This window comes from Typopeltis vanoorti, chromosome 15, assembly GCF_054136105.1.
Source record: "Typopeltis vanoorti isolate ZY-2024b chromosome 15, IOZ_Tvanoo_1.0, whole genome shotgun sequence".
Taxonomy (NCBI): Eukaryota; Metazoa; Arthropoda; class Arachnida; order Uropygi; family Thelyphonidae; genus Typopeltis; species Typopeltis vanoorti.
Window position 1 is genome coordinate 62,446,761 of NC_143563.1, and position 25,605 is coordinate 62,472,365.

The 25,605-nt window shown below is 34.1% G+C and overlaps 1 protein-coding gene across 4 annotated transcripts in view; it reads left to right on the top strand.

Annotated features, from left to right (window-relative positions):
* The first annotated feature begins 209 nt into the window (after positions 1–209).
* LOC150098806 (uncharacterized) overlaps positions 210–25,605 on the top strand; it is a 74,911-nt gene continuing 49,515 nt past the window's right edge. For 2 of the 4 annotated variants that reach the window (XR_016549476.1, XM_090404831.1), the window contains exons 1-2: positions 210–380; positions 17,352–17,457. Coding sequence is in view for 3 of the 4 variants with exons in the window: in XM_090404831.1 (XP_090260957.1) it covers positions 287–380; positions 17,352–17,457 (200 nt within the window). In the remaining variant the exon portion in view is untranslated. Of the gene's footprint in view, positions 444–10,665; positions 10,766–17,351; positions 17,458–25,605 lie in introns of all 4 variants that reach the window. The other 2 variants (XM_090404833.1, XM_090404832.1) reach the window with 2 other exon arrangements.

A 25,605-nucleotide genomic window follows, 5' to 3' on the forward strand; every position in this document is an offset into this window, starting at 1 on the left:
AAACTACGTCCGCTATATGAATTATCAGTATGACCTCTATCAGGTAAGCAGAGTTTAATTTATTTACGATTACTAAATATAGAATTCAACTTTGAGCTATCAGGACAGAGAGAGCGCATGCGCAAATCAAAGGGCAAAAGGAGTTGTGTAAAGATACAAATCACTTATTTATCTTATCTGCTACTTTTTGGACTTTCATATAAGCTAGCGTTACCCTCCCTGAATTGTCTCCCATAATACCAGTCTGAAAATTTTGATTGAAAAAGGATGTGGTGGTGGTGTTGTTATGGGGTTTTTTACGTTGATTAGTTGGCCAGTGACCTTTTCGTTTAATCTCATTTGGAGTTGGTGTGAATTCTGGATCCAAGTAACAATAAACGGTATGCAAACTTAAATAATTTCAAATATTCAAAAACAGGACTCTCAAAATGCGGAGTGTTCAGGTACTTTAAGGGGATTTTCATAATTAAAAAGTAAATTAGCACAGTTAGCGATTAAGCTATTGGAGAATCATTCATTATTATTTTTGAATTAATGTATCGGTTATTTGAATTGATAAATTTAAATACATAATATATAAATAAATATTAAATTTTGTTATTTTAATTTTATCTCGTGATCTTGATATTATTGTTGTTGTTGTTATTGTTTACTATTACACTAGCGCCTCCATAGGGAATCATGGTTGAAAGAACCACTTGACATAAAACGTCAGTTTATTTACATCGTAATTAATTATTTATACTCAATTCCTAAAATAAGATAGCAACTTTCAGGTATAGTTTACTTTGACTTCGTTAATATTAACAAAATTTTGTTATGGTGATCTGTAGGATAATTTCTATATTAATGACTTTGAAAAGCAGTACGAACAAACTAATGCAAACAAACAAAAATCACCGTTACAGACTATCAGGCGGTGAATTATTTTTAGTTTATTTGGATTTATAATAAATAGATTTCAGCAATGCATAGCTGCTAGCGACTCCTGGAAACTTGTAATGCAAACATAAATTAAAAATAATAATATCACTCTACTGTAAAAATCAATATTATTATATTGATTTTTACAGTAGAGTGATATTATTATTACTTTTGAATACTGTAAGATAAATCTAAAAGCACTATATAAAAGAAAAATAAATCGTTTTGAAATGATTGGATTACATATTCGAAGTTATTTAAAAAATATCTTGTTTTTTTTTTATTAATAGCATATTTTTAAAAGCGTAAATCATAACTTAAGTGTTTACATTATTATGCACACTTAAATGAGTAAATTAATTAATATATAATTCTAAATGATTTCTAATTACATTGAAATAACAATTAAAAAGAAAGTAAACACTTTCGTTTTAGGGAAATTGTTCAGATCTCATCGATGGGTCTTCAGTACGATATATCTTTGATTAGAAGATTGCAATGTGGTAGCTTATGATTTCCTACAATTCCATGGAATACTCTTACAATACCAACACTAAGTGACGCAAACCACTTGCTTCATGACCAGCAGGAATGATCGTGTTGTTGACGCAGCTGTTTATGTAGTCAACATATTTCAAATATGTCGAATCATATTTGCAGACTTATTTCAACTCTATTTGAAACATTTCAAACTTTTCAAAATGATTAATATGGCATTTCTTAAATGCATTTGCAACAGTTGATTTCTTAAAATAATATTCTCTGTTATTCTTAACATTCTCGGTTAATCTTCACCAAATAAGTAAAAAAAAAGGTAATTGAAACAATTGGCATAGTGGGCAAATTTCGTGATTTCAGTGAATTGTTAGTGATTTATTTTAACTCAATGGAGTTTTATTTCAAGACAGCAAAACAACCAAAACAATAACACTAAAACGAAGCTCAAATTATATTTTATATTTCATTTCCGTGAATCACTGACGGGATATCTATGGCAAGTAATGCGATATTTATTACTACGCTATCGAAATATACGTGAAAACATAAATTCTGAAATCATGTTTTCAAAGAAGATACAGCAATTCCTCGATTAATGCGTTCTTTAAAACAGGCGCATTAATCGAAAACGAACTAATCGAATATAGTAACCTATGGGAAAATGTATAATTCGTTCTTCAGATTTCTTTTTTGACCCTTAAGTTTTTTTTATAAACGAATTAGGATATGTCTCAGGGCCTAGTTAAAGGAAAACCATGAAGTTGAAAGTCAATAAAACATATTCAGAATATAAATTTATTATTCTGCTTCTTAACAGAGAATTGAGCTAACGTCGTTTGGCGGAATTCTGTTTCTTTTTTTCATACAACTGACGGTATGGCCCTATTGCCTCTTCTGCAAATTTTATTCTCTCTTCGCCAGGGTCGGTCTCTAAGCATTGCTGCTTAAAAACTTCGATTGTACGAAAACTATTTTCAATTTGTTTCTGTGAAACCTCTTTGGGCTTGTCAGTGATTAAATTTTCTTCATATTTTTCAGGATCTTCCCGCTGTGAATCTAAATTTAGCAGGTCGGAATCACTCAACTTCTCAGAATGAGATTTAATTAACTTAGATTCATTTGAAAAGCCTCTAAAATCATTTGCACAATGTGGAAGAATGTGCTTCTAAACGGCGCGCATATTGCTAGCAGTAATTTCATTCGACTTTGCGACTTTCTAACCAGGCCGAGATTTCTCTGATTTGGTTAGAAAAGTCTTGAAAGGCATTCGCTTCCAAAAATAAAAAAAAAGCCGTTTTCATCGACATTAAATATTTGTTGATCACAATAATTCCCTTCTTACACAATTTTCTTCAAAATCTCTGTATATCTCCTTATATGCAATTGCAGCTTCGCCTGTGATCAGAACATTATGTAGGCTATTTCTCTTTTTGAAACGCTCAAATCACCCAGCATTAACGTGGAATTCTTCTTCTTTTCCATCATTGATAGCCCTTTCTTTTAAGGTTGCAAAGCGACTTAATGCTTTTGATTTAATAAGGTCAGTGCTTAGCGGGATCCGTTTTTGGTTACAATCTTCGATCCATGTAGAAAGAAGTGTCTAATTTAATCGTTATAATACTTTGATTGTCAGTGCATGCATGATGAACTTGAAGCAGCCTTACCTTTCTCTTTGTATTCAGCAGTTGATTCACCCATTTTTGTTCTTTGCTCTGGACTCGCCTTGTTCATTTTCTTTATTATTTCAAGTTTTTCTTCCAATCAGATTACTTTTCGAATCATTTTCACACTTCTATTTTTTACTCACTAATTCTTTTACTCATGATTAAAGGTTAGGAAAATAATTTAAAATAAAAAAGTAAGGAAAACAATTGCACGATATATGATCAGTAAAATGCTATGTACAGCAGACATAAATTTTGGCGGTAAATTTGGAACATAGTGTACATGGAAATAATGTAGTATGCCATCATAAAATAACTTTGTAAAATATTTCAAATCGGTAACTAAATTATTTCATCCTGGTGAGTGATTTTTTAAAATAGCCATAAAAAAATGTATAGATCGAAAATTTTTAAATTCTGTAACATTTATTTTTAAGATATATATAGGCGCACTAATCGAATTTGGGTATCGAAAACAAATGACGCACTAATCGAAAACGCACTAATCGGGGGCGCATTAATCGAGAGATTGCTGTATTTGGGTTTGTAAACGAAGGATGCTATTGCAATAAATCATCTAGTACTCAAATCCCGATTTTTGATGACATTTTTTTTTCTTTTGTACTGTTCAAACTATCTTCCTTCTTACTAAATTTAGAATAAAAAGAAAACGAATATAAATTCATATTTTGTTACAAACCAGTTAAAACTACCAAAATAAACTTTTTAAAATATCCAAAGCATTTTTGCGACAGTATGGTAAGAGTTTGTTTATTTTTAGTACAAAAACGCGATAGCCAAAAGGATTCGTATATTGACTTTCGTTATAAGTACAGTATATGATTGTGTTTCACCAATCAACAGCTGTTCCGAGTCTGTTTTAGACTTTCGTCAGTAACAAGATAGAAAATCTATAATCGGCAAGGGACACTTTTCAGCATTTCTTGTTGGAAGTATATGGCAAAGAAATAGTGAAGCGAAAATCATTCACAGGCAAAAATTATGTCTGATATCAAATTTTGCCGTTCACTGAACCACGCGTTTGAATGCTGAGGTCAGCTCAATTAAGCTGCGAGGGACCTATAAAAAAAAAGAAGAAGAAGAAAAAAAAAGAAAGCAAAAAGAGGTTTCAAAGCATCGATAAATTGTAGGGAGGCTTAATCACATCACTGCAGTAAAAGAAATTTAAATTTCCAAATAGTTCTAGTAATCTTGCTATTAAATTTGAAAATTTATTTTGTCAAAGAGAAGTCGACACCTGACAACATACCCATGGTTGAATTAAGAGTGGCTTTATCTAATAAAGCATCCGTAATTTAAAAGTACTGATTGTATTTTAGATACCCATCATGATTTGATATAATAATATGTTTCTAGTACAGGAATGAAAACTATTAAACTAAAATAATGTCGTAGCAGTTCATAGGACGTTTTACAGCATGCCACGAATGTTTGATTTAAGTAAAAGAAAAGAAAAATGCAAATAAAAGAAAAATATTTTTCTTTTACTTGCAGCATATCGAAAGAACTGTTTGGGATTCACTTTAGCTTGCATTGCTAATTTACTTTCATAATCTGCTTTTGTTTTTCTTACCACACTAGTTACCTTCTGGTCTGTGTTTTGTACTATTCGTGTGCCTGCAAGTCACCTTTCTCCTTAAATTTCATCCACAATTGTTTCTTTTTTTGCAGGTCAAGCTTAATGGTGTTATTCATCCATTTAACTCCCACTTGATTTACTCTCCGGACTCTATGTATGCAGTCAGCCATTACCTCCCTCAATCTCTCCTTAACCACTTCCCATGCGCTATCAACACCCAGCCCTTGCAGTTTAACATGGCATGGCACTAATCCAAGCAATCTCCTAAGCTCGTCATACTTACCAGTATGTAATTCCACATGTACCTGTCTTATCTGAAAATTCCACACATTTAGCCACTTTCCAGGTAAAGACCGTATGATCACTCTCACCAATTGATGGCAATATGGAAATATTCATAATAGTCAATTTCTCAGATGCAATTACTAGATCAAGCACTCTCGAAACCCTAATATATTCCATTACATGCTGTCTCAGGTAGTTATCCCTTAGTAACTGCATAAAATCATTTCCTTCCTCCCATTTGTCCTCTCCTCCCTCCAATCAATGTTACCATAGTTGAAATCCCCCATAATAATTAGCTGTCATCCACTGAGTCTATTTGCCTATGCATACTGTTTCCATCATCTATTCAATCACTTGGTCTATAGCAGCACCCAACTGTAAATTATGCTTCTTAAACAGTGTTTACCAAATTCGGAAACTGTTGACAACTACATTATAAGTTCTTTGAGGAGAAACGAAATATTACCAGGAAGGTATTTTGTAAAAATCTTGCTATTAATATTCTATTCGGAGCTGGCAATACAAATGTCATTTTGGTGGAAGAAAGAGGACAGGACAAAACAACACGTGTTTGAATTAGAAATTAAGTCCCCCGAATCTCAATATTAAAGATATTCGAAGCTCAGTGGTCAAGCAAAATTATTATTCTGCTTATTATTATTTTCTCAACTTATTTTTATTGCCTGAAGTATTTTTGTACAAAAGTAATAATTTTATTTAGATTATTTACTAAAAATAAAGAGTCTAAGGCTTCACTTCGGCGATGCAAATTATATAAATTAAGTGGATATTAAATCCAACATTATTTCAAAGCCGAAATAATGACTTTGAAATTTGAAATTTCGGCTTTGAAATAATGTTGGATTTAGTATTTATTCAGGGTTTTTTGTCCCAGAAACTCGGGTTTTTCATCACGCATACAGACAAATTGGCCTTTCAGAACACATGCAATTTACAGACATAGAATACCAGTTGTGGTGGTGGTGGTGGAGGTGGGCGGTAGATGGCGTTGATTCGTAGTAGAGGTTCGGTGTAGTGGTTGAGACAGTTGTAGGTGTCCTCCCTCGAAGAGTCTTCGGACTCCTTGGAGGTGTCAGGAATAATAATAATAATAATAATAATAATAATAACCACTTAATTTATATTATTTAGATTATTATTTTTTTCTGATAAAATGCAACAGTTTTGTGCTTCTTCTTCTTTTTATTGCTACATATAGTCTATGAACACATGATGAATTACTGACGACGACCCTCGTACTTTTTGGGTTTTATTAGCTTACATAACATATGAAGTGTGAACTGTTTATCCCTTTTTTACTTAGATTTTCTTCACTAATATCGTAGGGTATATATTTGAATGAAATCCTTAAAATTACATTTTATTTATTTATTTTATTTTGTTGTATCTATCGGGCATATTTGCAATAGATATTTTAGGTTTACGTGAGTATAGGTGGCGTGAGTATACAAGTGATTAAACATATTGTGCTATGGTTACTTTTCGGCAGAAGCTTGAATATCAAGGAAAACCTGGATAGTACGCAAAGTTTGCCACAAGTATGTTAAACAAATAAGAAAAGATCTCAAGGTAATAATAAATCTCGTTTGCTATTACAGTAGTGTGGCGTGAAACAAAAAAAACCCGTAGATAAAACTGCTATTTTTGCCTAACCGATGAGGAATGCTATAACGCTAGGAATAGAGATGACATTTCCTGATAAAAACTTTCGTCTGCCAATAAGGTCAGTTCTTAATAACTAAGTTATCTATATTTTCACCATATTAATAGCTTAATGCAATTGCTTTATCCAATTTGGAAAGCGAAGTCAATACAAACGGTGTCAGCCTGAAATTGAGAGCGAACTACAGCAGTTCAAGCTAAATAAATAATTTGGCGAGAGATTTAGGTCTCTCAAAGGATGCAAAGAGCACAAAAATCATGAGAATGAATTTATATCATACTTTTCGGATTTGTATCTTACTTTACGCTATTGCACTGCAGCGATACTACTGGACTTCTTTAGGTGAGGATGTATATGAAGTTATTTCATTGACTCTTCTAAAAGAAGCTGCTTGAAATGTGCCCCTTCACCAACATGGTAACATTTTCACTTCCGTCTACATCGTCCATTCTGTTCACTTAAAAAATACCAAAATCTTTAATCTTTGTTGATAAAGTGACATATTAAGAATGCCAATGGTTATTTTGTGGAAATTTAAAAATTGTCTGTACTGTCTGACCACAGATGCGACACCCCTCGACACTTCCGCGTATGGCAGAAGGCGAATCCATTCCGATAACAGGGTAATCAATGCGTTTCGTGGGATGAGTGGTTATTATTATACGTCGGAAAATTAGCTTTTCTTTTATGAAAATTCTAGTTTTTAAAGTAGTAACTATTTTGCTTGTACAGCAGTCGGAAAATGTTATGTATAAAGCACGTGATTTCGCGTGTTGGTGACGAATTCGTACATCGCCTTATTCCTTTCTCCCCTTCAACATGAATTGACCCTTTTTGGTAATCTGCCAACGACGGCTCTGTGGTCGGACAGTATTCTTCTTAAACATGTCATGTTTTTTTCATGCATGGCACAACAGAGCCGTTGGCATCATTGGATTAAAAAAATGGTTAAGGAGAGAAATCGTCATTTCTGATTCCAAATTATTCTCCGTAAAGGTTCAATGGAACCAAATTAAGTTCTCTTGCCACCGCTTCATATAAAATTAGGATCAATGAAACTAGGCCTAACAGCTCAGTGTATTATGAATATTAATTGCATGTGTTCATGTAGCCGGTTTACAGGATGAAAATCCTGAGTTTCCGGGAGGGGGAATCCTTTCACTACGCATGAGACCAGCTAACTCACCTTCAGTTGGAATACCCGATCGTGATTTTTCATTATATACATATAAAAGATACCAAGCAATTTTATAGCTAGGTTTTAATAAGTAAGTCAAGTTTGTCCAAGGTAAAAAAACTTTCTACACACACACACACACACACATATACATATATATATATATATATATATATATATATATTGAACAATGGGAAATTCAGTAGAACCAAGGCGAATATTGATGGACGTGAAACATTGGGCTGTAAAAAAAAAAAAAAAAAAAAATATATATATATATATTATTGAGAATAAAGAAAAGATGAAAGATAGATATTCAAACTGAAATTATTAGCATTCATCATTATTTTATACCAGAGATTTCATATTTCCAATGAAGCGAGATTCGTAAGAAAGAACCTATAGATCATTAATTTGATTGTACAATCATACAAGATTTTTTTAAAAATAATTCGTACAATAGTTATGATGCATTTTTTTTTTTTTTTCATATGGATTAGTACAGTTTTGGAAAGACTTAATTCCAAGTTTTATGGCTAGTAGCGTTAATATGAATAATTCTAAGACGTGATCTTGGTGCCTTAAAGAATATGAAGGAGGGGAAAGAATATTCATAAATACAAGAATAAATGTAAAAAAAATATAATAGCATTAAAAAAAAGGCAGCAACAACAGTCAGTGATAACAGAAGTTGAACAAAAGAAAACTGAATGAAAATTGAAATAATTGGCATTGGAGAAATATGTCTCTGAAAGCAGAATCTCTTATAAAAATAAGAAGAAAAAATTAAATATTGGAAAGAAAATAAAGTAACAAGAGTAGTTAGTTAATGAAGGAAATGCATATCCGGTACTTTTCCTGATCACTTGAATTTTACAAGTTTGATTGGTTGTCACATGACAAGCTGATATTTAATTTGTAACGTCGTACTAGAGGATCGGATTAAAAATTGGCTATTTGATACGATAAAGCATTTTGTATGGAGAGCAGTATCAATGATATTATCGTTGCAAGCAAATATTCATTTGCAGATGTAAAATAGGGGTGAGGGGAGTTATTAGTTGGTGGCGATGTCGTGGTTTCTGTGCGAGGATTCGAGTAAAACTGGAAAGGCAGAAAATGTGTGTGTGTGGTGGGGTGGGGAAACGTACCTAAGTGTAAGGGATTGATTTTTGGTTTTACTTATTATTTTTGTTTCTTTAATATGTTCTCTCTCTCTCTCTCTCTCTTTTATTTTTTAGATGGCATTGTTAAGACATACAGATATCCGACTTGTTTTTGCAAATTCTGCCTCATCTTATGTAATTTTTTATTTTAAAAAATAATGTGAATTCCATCCCATCAGAAGGCTGTAAACGTGTTAGTACACGACTATAATTGTCTCCGTACTGTATGTTTTTCGCGTACTTGCAATATGGCCTCTTTGGTGGTGGTGGGGAGGGAATATCTCTATACAGAGATATATTTTCATTCCGGTCTTTGTAGTGAGCTGTTTATTCCTGTGTATAAAATTGAATTTTCTATGTCTTATGGAAAGCACACTCCTCGCATTAAATAAAATATTTCTTAATTTCTGATTTTGTATTGTTTGAATTTTTTTCTATGTTGTATTTAAATGTTAATAAAGTTACAGACATACACATGTATATACACTAACTGGAACAGTTTAGTATCAGTTGTTAAGTTGATAAGAACAGATACTACGCTTTTTGTATCTCGGCCTTAAGTGGTGGCTTGAAATCGTGGAATTGCTGCAACTTTCGAAATATACATATACACACTAAGTACAGTGTATACGCGTGATGTGGGATAAAATATCAAAATTATGGTAAAAATTAAAAAAAATAAATAAACATGAAAAAGTATTGTTTATTATCGATAAAATTATACAGCTAGGTATAATTGAAAATTACTTAAAAATAAAATATATTCTTCTTGTTTTGTTTCATGAAAAAATATTGTTTATTATCGATAAAATTATACAGTTTTTAGTATAATTCAAAATTACTTAAAAATAAAATCCATTTTTTGAACATTACAATTAAATCCTTTAATTGTAATGTCCAAATATTTAAAGAGACGGAGTAAACACGACGAACACTACGAACTCTACTACTGGTGCAAATTGCATATACACAACAGTGGAACTGCGCGACGGACAGTGCAGCATTACGCTAATAGCTCGCATCTCACTATGAGGTGCATATGCTTGCGCGTTAGCAGCACTGTGGTAAACACAGTGCTGCTAGCGTCCTTCGCCCTCCTAAGTGCTACAAGATGGATTATTATTATTATTTTTTTATTATACAAAATAAGAAAATTTTATAGGATTGTTAATGATAAAATTAAATATTACAAGCAAATATAAATAAATTAATAAATATATTTATATATCGAGAAAAATTGGGGGTGCTGGAGTTCCGTAGTGCCTATGCACGAGACGCCCCTGGCGGCTTTATATCAAAGTGATCAAAACTGTTCTCAGCGTAACATCTGATATGGGCTCCTTCGGCAGTGAAGTGCTAGGCACTTGCTCCACCTTTATTACGAGTTGCCTCTGATCACGACTGATCCTAAATATATTATTCTGTTAACTTGTTCAGTTAAATTCTCTTTGATGTATTTAGATCTTGTAGGTTCTCTTTGCAACTTGAGGTATTTTTTTTATTGATATCTTCATATTTTTATATGCTGCATTATTAAAGTAATTAATATTTTTTGTAACTGAACCTTATCATTTGCGTATTCAGTCAATTTTAATTTTTCATTTTCAATTTGTATTCTGCATTTTCCCATTTTTTATACTTCTTTGATTATTTCATTCTCACTAAAGTAAGGTGCGACTAAACCAGTCGTCTTGTCTAGTTCCATGCGATAAGTATATGCGCACACTTGGTGAGAGGGATCTTCATATGGAGCTTTTCAATTGAAAGGTGAGTTAGTTAATCTATAAATTCTATACCGAAGTAGCAGTTTTTTTTTTTTTTTTAACTGGGATTTTTATTCGGCAAAGCACGTAAATCGGCAGAACACGTAATTTACATATATTAAAGATGCCAAGAAATTATATTCATGGTTTAATCCTTTATCCAAGTGTAAGTAAACACTTGGATAAAAAATTAAACCAAGAATATAATTTGTTGGCATCTTTAATATATAGTATAACCAAGTGAAAAACTTTCAACACGTAATTTACAGAGAAATACAGTGCCATGTAGATATAGTGCAGACGGTGGACTGTGTATGTATGTATATAGACGTCGGATCTTTTAGTGTTGTATCGTAGATTGATTTCTCGCAATAAGTCTTCAAACTTAGGTAATAATAATCCTATCCTAATTTTTTTCTCATTTACGCTCGCGCATAGACCCACACTTTACCGTGTATGCATTCGAAATTCTACGGAATAGGTAATAATAATGATAATAATATCATATTTCTTCGATTCTAAGATGCCATCGAATTGTAAGACGCACCATTATTTTCAGTATCAAAGAAAAAATATATATAAAAATAGAGCCAGAATATATATAATTATATTAAAAAGGACCAGAAGTAATAAACACGGATAAAAAATAAAGAAAAATAGAAATATTTTTCAAAGAGGGATTGGGATATGGACAGTCCCTTTTGAACGAACTATTAGCAACAATCCTACAATAATACTAATGTTATACTAACGGCAACATCACCAAAAGAATTAGAACACATGATTTTATAATTAAAGGAAGTAAGTGTAGAGATAGGTCTACAAGTAAATATAAACAAAGCGAAATAATGTATAGTGGAAACACTCTAGAAAGAAAAAAATCGAAATAAATCAAAAACAGATTAAAATAATGAGTTCATAAAAATATTAAGGACATATCATTACAAGTATTTATAAATTGATAAGGAAATATCAGCTAGAATAACAAAAAATAGAAAGTTTTTAACCAGTATGGCAATATGTTTAAAGGAAATTTACCACACTGTTTAAAATGAAAGATTTACAACCAGTGTGTGTGTGCTCTGCAATGACATATGGAAGTGAAACTTAAGTGTTATTACTACTGTATGAGACAGTTGGAGAATGTGAAAAATACAGCAAAATAGAAAGAGCCATTCTGGGAACAACAAGATGAGATAAAAAGACTAATAATTAGATAAGGAAACAAAGGTAATGGATATTATAACAACAATAATAAACCTCAATAAATAGTACTGGACAGGACATGCAATGAGAATATCTGACAACAGAATGGACACCAAGAACTGGACGTTGAAGACCTGGTAGGCTGAAGTAAGATGGGATGATAAGATAAAGAGGCATGGACATTTATGGAGTACAGATGCACAAGATCAGCTAAATGTGGAGAGGCAGTCATTCAGCAGTGGATAGACTGAAGAAAGCTGTGTTGATGATGATTATGAACATTAATGAGTTTGCCATTTATTTTGGTATATTTATTTTTACTTTAGTTATTATATATTTTAACTGTATTATATCCAGGGGTGTAGTCGGGCCAGGGCATGGCAGGGCGATGCCCTGGTACTTTTTTAAAACTATCAAAATTTTTAAATTCATTATAATAAATTATAATAATGAGATATGCATTTCCAGCTTTCGGTCAAAAAATACAGCTTGCTGCTCTTGTCATTTTCGTTTCAGAAAACAAGGCAATCTCTCTGCCATATAGCCGTCACAATAATAATAATAATGCCACACTTCGTGCTCTGGATTTTTGTTTCCAAGGTAGAGCCCTGGCACTATTTCTTTTAGGACTACACCCCTGATTATATCAAATGTTTTTTAATCAGTTAATACCTTAATTAGTTTAATTAATGCTTTAATTATTAAATGCTTTAATGATCAATGGGTACTTGTGAAGCAGGATAGCACAACTAAACGGGTTGTACGACAGGAGGAAATTGGATACAAGGATGAAGATGTGGTTGAAGCAGGACAAGGTGATGGAATGCATAAAGGTGAGGATGAGACAGATATGAATGGCAATTAGAGTCAGGATCAGGGAAACAGGAGTGGTATTTAGAGAGAGAGCGAGAGAGAGGGGGTATAACGAATGTTGGTGCTCATAGTATGGTCTCAGAGACACGGGGATTGTTATGTTTATGCAAATGTAAGGAGCATTTGAAATAAGAGAGCTGAGTTTGTTGCATCGACCGAGTCAGTATGCCCGAAGATAATTGCTATAAGTAAAAATTGGTTGTCTGAGGATGGTGCGATGTCAGGAATAGAAATGGAAAGATGTACAATTTTCTGGATATGCAACATTCACAGAGTGTGGAAGTTGATAGGCTGAACACACTTTTAGCACACATGCTAATATTCCATCAGTTCCTATTGCTGAATTCTTATTTAGTTTGTGCAACAGCTCTAATACCTCGGCCTCGTACACCTGCGTTTCTTTATCTGCTGAAGAGGTAACAGTGAGCTCAATGTTGTGTTCTCCAGATTGATAACTTTTAACTGAACAACCTCTTCTGCATCTGTAACCCTCATGCCATCTGGATTTAGAAGAGTTATTCTTCCATATTCATTCTTTCTTTTACATGCATCATATCAATAGAATTTTGTGGGTTGTCTGTAGCACACAGAGCCAGTTTCTTTTCATAATCAGACTTTGCTTTCTTTACAACATTTGTGACTATTCTAGCCTGCTGCTTATAACATTCATAACGGATGCCATCTTTATGCAAAGGTATTCCTTCCACATCGTCCTTTTCTTATGAATCTCTTGCTTAAGAAGATTACGCATCCATTTGACTCCTACTCTATTTATTCTTTGAACTCTCGGAACATATTCTGATATCGCATCATTTAAGTATTGTTTAAATGTTTCCCATGCACTGTCAATATTCTTTCCATCCAGCAACAGATCCCATTCCACTGAACTCAGTTGGTTATAATTTCCTGCTTTGTAGTTCAGCATGTAATCTTTTCTGAATGGAACATTCATAAACTTAGTCACTTCCCAACTGAGTACCGCATGATCACTGTCACCAACTGCAGGCAGAATAGTTAAGTCTTTAACTGAAACGCCCTCTGACACTATAATCAAATCTAACACTCTTTGACCTCAAGTTCCTTCTGTCACATGCTGCTTGAGCAAGTTGTCCCGCAACAGCTCAATAAATGCATTCCCATTTTTCTCATGGCATTCTACTGCTACCCAATCAATATTTGGATAATTAAAATCTCCCATTATGATTACTCTTTTCACGCTCACCTTTTCTATTTGGTGATGCATTTCTTCATCGCCATCTACCGATCCACCAGGTTAACAATACCTACTATGTAATTTGTCTTGTTATATTCCACCTCACCAGTGGCGGTTGATGCTGCATATACAAAAATAAAATGTTTTTTCTTAATCAGTAATGAATTTATTAATAAATAAATTTACATATTAAAAAATTGCTTTATTAAAAATATTTCATCCTCACCACGAACAAACACCAATAATAAAAGTTTCGTATCAATAACAATGACAAGTGCAAACAAATATCGGTGTTAGAGCAGTGCATTTGTTTCGTGTAACGATAATTGAAAAAATATAATTCTTTTCATATTTTCAACAGTGACGCTCATCATAATTCATCCTTTTATCTATAATAAATAAATAATTATATGTTATTTTAACAAAATAAAATAAGATTTACAAAAAATAGTTCACCACGAACACGCACCAGTAATAAATGTTTTATATCTCACAGAAATAACGCTGCAAGCATATGATACACTGCCCAAGCAAGAGTGTATCTAATGATGTAATGTGCAATGACAAGCGCAAACGGATATCGGCGTTAGATCGCAGTGCATTTGTTTTGTAATCTAAAGCATTAATCGAACAATTCCAATTATTAACTATTCAATCAATGTCAAAACATAAGCTGTAACCTTTAACATGTTGTATTGCATTTATATAATGTTGTAAACATTGTTATTATTTATAAATACAGACAAAATTTAATTTTTTCCTTGGGGGTGCTGCAGTATCGCAGTGCTTATGTACGAGCCACCGTTGCACTCACACCAGATGGCTTCAAACTCATTACCACATGAAATTTTGTTAGTAGTATTACTACATTCATAAGTCTCAACTCTAACTGGATTTAAGTCATCCAATATCATTAGCAGCATGCCCCCTCCTCTTCTATCCACTCTATCCTTCCTAAAAATACTGTACCCATGACACTTGATACCAGTTAGTAGGTCTGATTCTGATAGCCAGGTCTCACTAATTCCTACAATCTGAGGTCGCAATATATTGACTAAGGCAACAAACTCTATCCCTTTGTTTCTGATACTCCCAGCATTTGTGTACAGACATAATAATCCACTTGCATGTTCTTTTGTATACTCTTGTTTGCAGTCTGCCTGACACAGTTGGACAACTTGCGGATCTCTATTCTTCTCTAATGTCTTACACATGTAGACATCTTTGTACACATATGATGGATCTGAACCGTACAAACACAAACCCGAAATCATTCTCGCCTCATCAACATTTCCATGACAAAGCCCATTCCCATCATTAACACAGTTATATACCATTGTCGCTCTTACACTCGCATTCACATCATTCCTCCCTTTATAATTTGGTTTCCCTGACTTTCTGTGTTAGGTCTCATACCAATTATTAGTTTTTCCAGACTCCTGATACCAAGTGCATTCAGGTGTAGGCCATACCTCTTATACAAATCCAATCTTCCCTCAAACTCGCATCCATTCCTTCTACATAACTTGCGCATCGAATTGTTTGCCATCATAGCCCTTCTTTTTAATTCATTTTTATCGTAGCAAGGTAAAATACTAACGATTTTCACTTTTTCACTCTTTGCTCTCGCTTCTTCCAGCTCTCTATTTATTATGCCCTCTATGGAATCAGCAGGCTCATCATGGGAGATTCACTCAACTGACAATATATTTATTCATGCTGAACCTCAAAATCCTTAATATTTATTGTATTCACAACATATTCTGCTAATGTGTTCCATTCACCACAATTCTCCAAGTAAAAAATCTACCCCTCACACCTTCACCGCACTCTTGCACAACTTCCAGGGATGGTTTCTGGTTCTTCTGCTCTCACTTCTACTCTTTTTATAATCCCTCTGTATTAATCTGATAAAATTCCCTCACTAACTTAAATGTCTTTATCAAACCACACCACAACATAACACAATTAAAATTAAGATATTCTCAGTTTTGTCACTGAAAATATTTTTTTATTGGGCAATATTTTTAGTTATAAAATTGACTTAGAGCAGTAACCTTATACAAACCCAGAGGTATTATTAAATAATATTTTTTATTATTAACAAACCTCCACTGAGTTAATAAACTCATCATAACCAATCTCACTCAGTCATTAGCTTATCTACATATTGAACCCTAAATATTTGAGATTCAATATGTAGATATGCTGTTCCAGAGAGAAATGCTCCTGCATTGTTTCATGTAACATACATTGTTCCTACTCCATGATATGATTGTTGAAGATCAGGAAATTATGCACCGATATTGTATTATCGGTGCAATTATCGTATTACTGTATGATAGTGTATTATTTTTATTATATGTAAATGGAAATGTTTCATGTAATTTCCATAAGCTGAAATATTGTTGAAACATTCTCAGCCTAAGTATATTTTATTGAATTTTAGCCAGCTATACAGGTAATTATAAACCAGTAAACTGCATTATCAGAACCTGTGTGAGAATTTATTTATTTTTTTTGGGTATATAATATTACAATAGGCATTATGTTTGTTATGAAGATGAGTCCTTTGCTCCTTGGAAGTATAATAATAATAATAATCTTCTTTTTCTGATTCAAGGATTCAGACCTATTATGGCTTATTGTCCTTAGAAGCCAATGTCATCTCTTTGCTGGATAACCTGGTCCTCTTTTTCTGGCCACATGGATAAACTATATCAAAAATATAAGCTTTGTATCTATATTATTTCAATGGTATTCAATGCTATATTAACTTCAATGGACACTTCACATCCATGATGTCTCCATGTAATTAATGACATGTAAGCATGTCAAGGCTGCCTTGGTGGTTAACATACTTCATCCATTTGTGTTTATATTTCTTTATTTCTGGTTTTTGGGTTAATTCATTTCTTATTTCTTCATTTCTTTTATGATCAAATAGAGTATATTCTATGCTGTTTTATTCATCAATTTTATTTCAGCTGCTATTAATCTTTACTTATCTTTCTGTTTTGTTATCCAACTTTCACTTCCATATAGTATTAATGATAGCATTTCTGCAATTTTTGTCATCCTCTTCTCAAATATGCTTGCATAATTCTGTAATTAATAATAATAGTAATTAATATATATATTTATAAGAAAAATATTAATAATCTAAATAAATTAACATTTTTAGTATGCCATTAAATTCTACTTCTGAAAAATTTGGCATGTGTATGTGTGCAGTGTATTTACCAGCCTTGTCACAAACACTAAATCATATAATTTTCCCCCCCCTCTTTCTTTTCAGGTGTCCTGTTAACCATGACAATATTAAATGGGATGATGGGCATAGTAATTTTCATGGAGGAATTGGTGGTGACTCTTTTAATCCTTCCATGGATCCCAACACATAAGTAAGGGTGATCAATATTTCCTTAGGATCCATGCATAATGTAATTATTGCAATAAGATATATGTTTGAAAGCAACTACACTGAGTTATGTGACATCCAATCTTCCAGTTTTTAGACCTTTTCAAACTCTGAGATAAAATGCGATGTGAAATGTGAGAGATGTGTTTGTGGAGAGACTGAACATGAGATGAGAGAAAGTATGGATTTGTAGGAAGTGCAATATTTTGTTAAACTATGAGTTAATGAATGAGCGGACTGAAGGAATGAAAGATGGCATAAATGAAAGAAATGGAACAAAAGCTATTAAGACTTAGGAAGTGAAATAGTTAATGCAAGAATGTAGAAATGAAAGTAAGTGATAAGGGTGCCAAAGGAAGTATAAATGAGGAAACAGAAGTAACGTGTGGTAGAACGAGGGGGGTGGTGAGACTATGGGAGTGATAGAGAGTGAAATTGTTGGAATGCAAGATTTGATGAAACAGTTATTCAAAATGAAAAATGAAATGAGGAATGTCCAGAGTGATATTAGACATTTAGTGGAAACAAATGAAAGTGTGCAAAAGAATAACAGTATGGAGATTCCATTGTTAGAGGATTGGTTAATGAGAGTTCATGAGGTGTGCTATCCAGGAGGGAGAATGAGCAAGATAATTCATGCTTTAGACACAAGGAGGAAACGAGCAAGAGAAGTTGTGGTTGTGAGAACAAATGATTTAATGGGACATAAGGAGAATGTAAGGGTGAATATGAGGAGGTTATTGCAGAGAGCGAAAGACAATAGTATAATGGAAAAGGTTGTCAGTGTTTTGCAGAGGTATGACAATGATGAGTTCAGACAGAGAGCCAGAATCATGAATGGTATGCTAGTGGAGCCATGTGTGTGTGAGGAGAAGGGAGTGCAGTTTGTGGATGTATGGCATGTATTTGAGAGAAGAATGGAATTATATAGATTTGATGGATTGCATTTGAATGGCTTTGGAGTGAGTGAACTGGAGAAACTGTTGTTAGATGGAAGTGCAGGAGATCAGAAATAAGAGATGAAGTGAAAGATCATTAGAGTGGTATTGAAGAGACAGAAGTGTTTGGCAATGTTTCCATTGCCAAACACTGCCAAGTGAGAGATGAAGAGAGAATGGGAATGCAAGAGGAACAGGGAAATGGGGAGAAGCCTGGATGGACAGAGAGACGTGGCATATCAGGAGACAGGGAAAATGGATGTTGGAAGTGGTAGTGAATTTATGTATGGAGATGATCAGCATAAAAATGGAATACATCAGGATGTGAGTGGGGGAGTTGAGACTGAGTGGATATATGTGGTAAGCAGTGATAAAGGGGATTGGACAAGGACAGGTGTGATGCAGAAATCACAACCACCAAGTGGCTTGGGTAGGACTGGTTATAGACCTCAAAGTGAACTGCTTTGTTTATTTACAAATGCCAGAAGTACTACAAATAAGAGAGATGAAATGGTTTCACTGATTAAGTTTATTTGCCCCAAATCATTGGAATAAGTGAAACATGGATGAATGAAGATGATATTGTAATGGGAATAGAAATGGAAGGGTACAGTATTTTTTTGCAAGGATAGAAAGGACAAAAAGGGATGGGGGAGCACTGATGATAATAGCAGGGGAATTATGTTGATTAACATAAAATTATTATTTTGGAATTATGTAAATATGAAAGAGGGAAATAGTGACAATGGTTTTGAGGCAGTATGTTTTGAGGTGAAGATTGACAGGAAGACATATTTAGTTGGATGTTGCTATAGACTATGGAATGTGAAGGGTTGTGATGAAGAAATGTATAAACAACTTGAGTTAGTGAACAAAGGAAGGGTGATTTTAATTATGGTGGTGTAGATTGGAATGAAGAGATAGCATTTGGGGATAAGGAAAATATCTTGAGTTCTTGAGAGACAACTATCTCAGGCAGCATGTAAAGGAGGGAATGTGAGGATCAAGAGTTTTGGATCTGATGATTTCATCAGTGGATGCAATTGTGATGTTGAAAGCTTTTTTTTACTTGGTTATACCATAAAATAAAGATGCCAATAAATTATATTCTTGGTTTCATCCTTTATCCAACTGTGTAAGGAAACAAAGGGGAGCTACTTGTATGTAGCGGCTAATAACGTCTCTAATAATACTAAGGCAATTGACGTGAAGTCATTAGCCTCTATATACAAAGCCCAGTCGTGAAGTTATTTCATGTGCAAACTTTGTTTACTTACACTTGGATAAAAGATGAAACCGAGAATATAATTTCTTGGCATCTTTAATTTATAGATGTAATTGTGAGTCGGGATTTGCACTTTCCTCCAGTTGGTGAAAGTGATCAACTGGGTTGTGGCTAGTCATATGCAGACTTCTGTGAGGAAAGGATATATGTAGAAGTGCAAGGCCGGTGATTATGACAAGCTTAGGAGACAGCTTGGAGTTATAGCATGGAATGAGGAGTTGAGCGATAAGGAAATAAATGCTGCTTGGGAATTGACAGTATTCAGTGATATATATACATATAAGGATCTTTCAGCCTCATCAGGGTGAAATCATGAGAAATTTAAGTGTACAGGATATAGGAGAGGATGGCTTAATTGTGAGTGAGCAGGAGGTATTTGAGGAAATAAATAACCTCGATGTCAGTAAGGTGATAGGATTTGATGACATATCACCACACATCTTAAGGGAATGTTTCAGGGAATTGGCAATAGCATTGGCATGCTTTTTTTAATAAGAGTCTTACAACAGCACAGGTTCCAAGGGAGTGGAAGGAGGGCAAAATTGTTCAACTGCATAAAGGTGGTGAGCTTCAAATTATAGACCAATCTGTATATCTTGATCTGTGGTGAAGGTATTGGAGAGCTTGGTGAGAAGTAGGATACAGAAATGGGTTGATAACAGCAGTATTCTTGTGGTTATCAGCATGGGTATGTTAAAGGGAGATCTTGTTTTACTAACTTATGTACTATAACAAGGTGACAAATCTCTTGGACCAGGGAGATGCATAGGCAGTGTTACAGTTGGATTTTGCAAAAGCTTTTGGTAGGCTGCAACACAGCAAGCTGTTAAATAAACAAACAGATGGGATTAGATAACAGTCACTGGCTGTCAGATAGGTATCAGAAAGTTGTATATTGGGGTGAGTATCTTAAGGTCACTAGTGGAGTGCTGCAGCAGTCAGTTTTGGGATCATTATTGTTCAATTTCTATATTAATGACATTGGGATGGGTTTAACTGGTGATATGCAGCTGTTTGCAGATGATGCAAAATTGGAGAGAGAGCAATTTTTGGCCTTACAGGAGGACTTGAATAGATTGCATGAATGGGCAGGTAACCGGAACTGTCAATTCAATGTTGCAAAGTATAAGGTTTGAAATTTGGTAAGAAACGATGGGATGCAATATATATATACTTGGCAGGAAAATTTTAAAGCAAGTAGAGGAGATGTGGGAGTGGTAGTGGACAAGGCCCTGAAATTCAGGGACCATATTGCACAAGTTGTAAAGATGTCACATCAGATTATGACAATGATGCAGAAGTAAAGAGGCTATGATGCTGTTGTATAAGGCCTTGATCAGTCCTCATATGGATTATTGTGCACAGATTTGGTTGCCAGGTTTTCATGGTGATGAGGATATGTTAGAAAGGGTACAGAGAAACTTCTTTTTCACTTCTTCCACTAACTCTTTCATATGGGTTTGTTAAAGGGAGATCATGTTTTACTAACTTATTTACTCTAACTAGGTTACAGATGTAATGGACAAGGGAGATGCATATACAGTGGTATACTTAAATTTTGCAAAAGCTTTTGATAGACTGCCACATGACAGGCTGTTAAATAAATTGAAATGGATGGATTGGATAACACTAGAGTTGGATCAGTAACTGGCTGTCAGATATATATCAGAAAGTTGCATAGAGGTGCAGTATCCTGAAAGAAAAAAGTCACTAGTGGTGTGCCACAGGGATTTGTATTGGAGCCAATATCGTTCACTTTGTATATTAATAATATTAGCGATATGCAACTGTTTGCAGATGATAAAATTACAGGGAACAATGCAGAGTCAAGCAGATGTTATGGCCTTACAGGAGGACTTGAATAATAGGCTGCTTAGTGGAACTGTCAGTTCATTGTTGCAAAGTGTAAGGTTTGAGATTTGGTAAGCAATGATGGGATGCAAAGTATACACTTGGTGGGAAAACAGTGTATATAACAGTGTGTACGTGGATACACCACGTACACACTGTTATGCCTCACAAAGCCAAGCATGTTGAACTTTCCAAACAGTGATGTCTTGATTGAGAGGAAGCCATGGGATTAGGATAGGATGTCTTGACTGTCATTATCCTGTTATGCCTCATCACCATACAGCTGAATTATGATTTATTAAGAGACACTATATACATATATTCCACACAATGTGACGAAGAAATCTATAAACAACTTGAGTTAGTGAACAAAGGAAGGGTGATTTTAATTATGGTGGTAGAGATTGGAATGAAGAGATAGCATTTGGGAATAAGGAAAATATCTTGAGTTCTTGAGAGACAACTATCTCAGGAAAATATTCCTGAGATAAATAAAGGAAAATATTCTAATTTTTCAACCCAGACAATAGAAAACCAATCTCTCAGACATTAAATTCAGGAAAGAAGACCAAAATCTCATTAATCATAGCATATATAACATAAGCATGTTGATTTTATTAGTAACAGAAAGTTACTAATAAAAAAAGATTATGACTAAACATTAGTACCTCTTATTTTTGAACTACTCTTTATGATCTGTATGCAAAGGATAATGATTGTCAATTTAATGTTGCAAAATATAAGGTTATGCACTTCAGGTTGAAAACGTTGCATATGGTGATATTGATGGTATTTTTACAGGAAATTGATGAGGCTATGGACTTAGGGATAATGGGGAACAAAGAGTTAAAGTTCAGATGACATATCGCAAAAGTTGGTAAAATAAAAAATTACTTGGATGTTGAAAAAACACACTAAAAATAAAGATAAGGAAGTTATTATCCCTCTTTATAAGGCTATGATTCAGCCATATCTTGACTACTCCACACAGATTTGGTCACCTGGGTTTCTTGGGGACCAGGAGGTGGCCGAAAGATTCAGAGTGACCAAGATGGTGGCAGGTCTGTGGAATACGAGGATTGGTTGAAGGTTTGTGGGTTACAAAGTTTAGTTAATAGGCAGAAAAGGAGGACATGATAGAAACTTTTAAGATATTAAAGAGATTTTATAAGATTGATGAAAGTGAATATTTTCAATATATGACAAATAGAGAACTACGGATCATCCATGGAAGTTGTGTATGAGTGTGGTTAGTAGGGGGTGTGCAGACCAGATTTTTTGCATGGAGAGTGGTGAGTGAGTGAGTGGAATGGATTGCCAGAATTCTTTGTGAGTTCCTGGATGGTGAATGGATTCAAGAAGAGGTATGATAGAATTCTGGCAATTTTCATGGAGTCCAGAGACCCCATGAAAATTGCACAAAGAATTCATGGAGTTCAGAGACCCCATGGAGATGCTGTAAATAATTATAATAATAATATCTTCTATAAAGCTCCACCTCACACCATAATAGTTCAAAACTACTATTGATATTTCTTTTATTCTTGTTCTTCATATCCTTAAAAAAAAACACCATACCCCACCATTTGTATTCCAGTTGAAATATATTATCCTCATCCAACCATGTTCCATGTATACCACCAATTTTAAGTCAAACAGGTGACAACATGATCAAATCCAGGATAACACGATGACATGATCAACTCAATCCATACACCAATTTTGTGTCTCATTTCTGATACTTTTGGCTTTCATAAACAAACACAGTAACTCATTTTCAGGTCTAATAACCCATCCTACCTGACCACCTCTCACACGTGACTTTTTCCACTTAACTGTCCCTTCTTTTTATTACTACCTATCCTATAATTTTCCTAACAGGCACTCCTGAGTGATTCCCCTTGTATTCCTGGCCATCCCTTTAATTTGACTATCCTTAAAGATATCAGTATTGCTTACAGCATCTATTCTCTTTACATTGTGTTTCTCTGTCCACCTCACCATGCTCCTAGGACTCTTATCCACCCTTTATACTATTCTCTCACTCTTCCCACTAGGTCCGCATTATTCTCTTCTCCCTATCCATTCACAAGCACTTCTTTAGTCTTATATTTTTCCTAAGATCTTTCATTCATCTTTAACTCTCTCATTACTCTCCTTTCCAGCAAGAGCTAAATGCATTCATATATAACCAGTGCTTTTATACAGTTCCATGTGTTCTCACACAGTTTTATTTATGTAGTATTCATAATCTTTGCTTGCTCTCTTAACTTATTGTTGTCACACCTGGGTAGCACTACTGTTATTTTTCAAAGATATCGCTTTCACTCTTCTCAATAAGTTGGTTGGTTTATAGTTTATTTGGCACAAAATCTATAAAGGTCATACTGTACCATACCAAGGTTACAACTGTGCATAGGCAGTTAAACAAAATTGTAAACAATATGCCTGTACAAAAATTAAGTTCCACAAAGCAGCATCTACATATAAACAGAATTGCTGCAGGGGGCACAGCAACACACACAGGGTTAAAGGTCACAGTAGTACAGAAATTGTCATCAATACAAGTTAATAAACAAAATGCATGTACAAGACACCAAGCCAAGGGATGCAGTATATATCCCATTTATGTGCCATCTCTAATCTAGGAGGTTGACTACCACGATGTGACTCATGGTTAACTACGGGTGTAATGACATGTGGTGAGGACCCTATTTCTTCCACAAATTGTTAAGTATTCATGACTGTAATCCGTGTGTATTCATTTGGCCGGTTTTGCTTGTTCTGAGAGATGAAAAAAACCCTCTACTTCTGTATGAGACCAGCTAACTCACCTTTAGTCAAAAAAGAGACCAGATAAAGGTTCCTCACATCATCGACGGGAATCAAACCCAGGTCTTTCTGACCAAAGGGCTTCATCTATACCGACTGAGCTACAGAGGCTCGCAGTATATACATATAGATAAAATTATAACAAATATTTTTACAGCAGTACATAAATAGGCAAACAAGAATTATTATACAATATGCTTGCATAGAAATTAAATTTAGCAATGTAGTATCTACATATAGACAAAATTACAAGAAGGTTACATATATATACAAGGTGTCCTACAGCAATACATAATTAGTCAAAAAATAAACTAGTAAATAATATGTATGCACAAAAGTTAAACAATGCAGTATCTACATATGAACAAAATTACTGCAGCATTTATGGCAGTACATAAATAGATAATAATACAAGTTAATAAACAAAATGCATGTACAAAACCAAGTCAAGAATGAAGTATCTACATATAGATATGATTACAATAATACATAAAGAGGCAAAGAGGAATTATTGAATTATTATACAATATGTATGTAAAAAAAGGCCAGCCTAGCTGGCCGAGTGGTTTACGTATCCGCTCTCTCCAGCCAAAAGGCTGCAGGTTCAAATCCTACCGTGGGCATGGATGTTTGTGATTGTCTGTGGAAATACTAGTGGTGGTGGTCGGCGGTAGATGGCGTTGGTGTAGTTGTCCCTGTCACATCTGCCTGAGTGTATATGTCCTGGCCAGATAGGCAAAAATTTCATACATCTCTCATGCAGAGCACTGGCACTCTACCAGAATATGACAAATAGTGAGATGTGTATTGAATTTTTCACACATGGGAGGGTCATCAGCCCTCAGTAAATAAGAATGTGTAAGATAACTGTGACCTATGTGGAGCCTAGCAAGAACAACTTCCTCTCTTCTCTTTGTACATTGACTAGAATGTCAATGTTTAATTTCAGGTTTAATGTCGTAATTTGTCTGTTAATGCTTCCTGCCATGATGACTGCCATTGAACAATTAGCTTTGATCTTATAATCTGTTTGTAGTCTGTATATGGTACTATCAAACAGCGTGGCAAAAATATGAGCTGATTTAGTAGCTCATATTTTTGCCACGCTGGGAAATCCCACACAACCGAACATCAAAATTAAGGATTTTCATTTTGTGAAACAGGTGTAACACCTCATAAAATACTGGATGTAGATTATAAATAGGAGAGGAGATAGCCTGTAAAG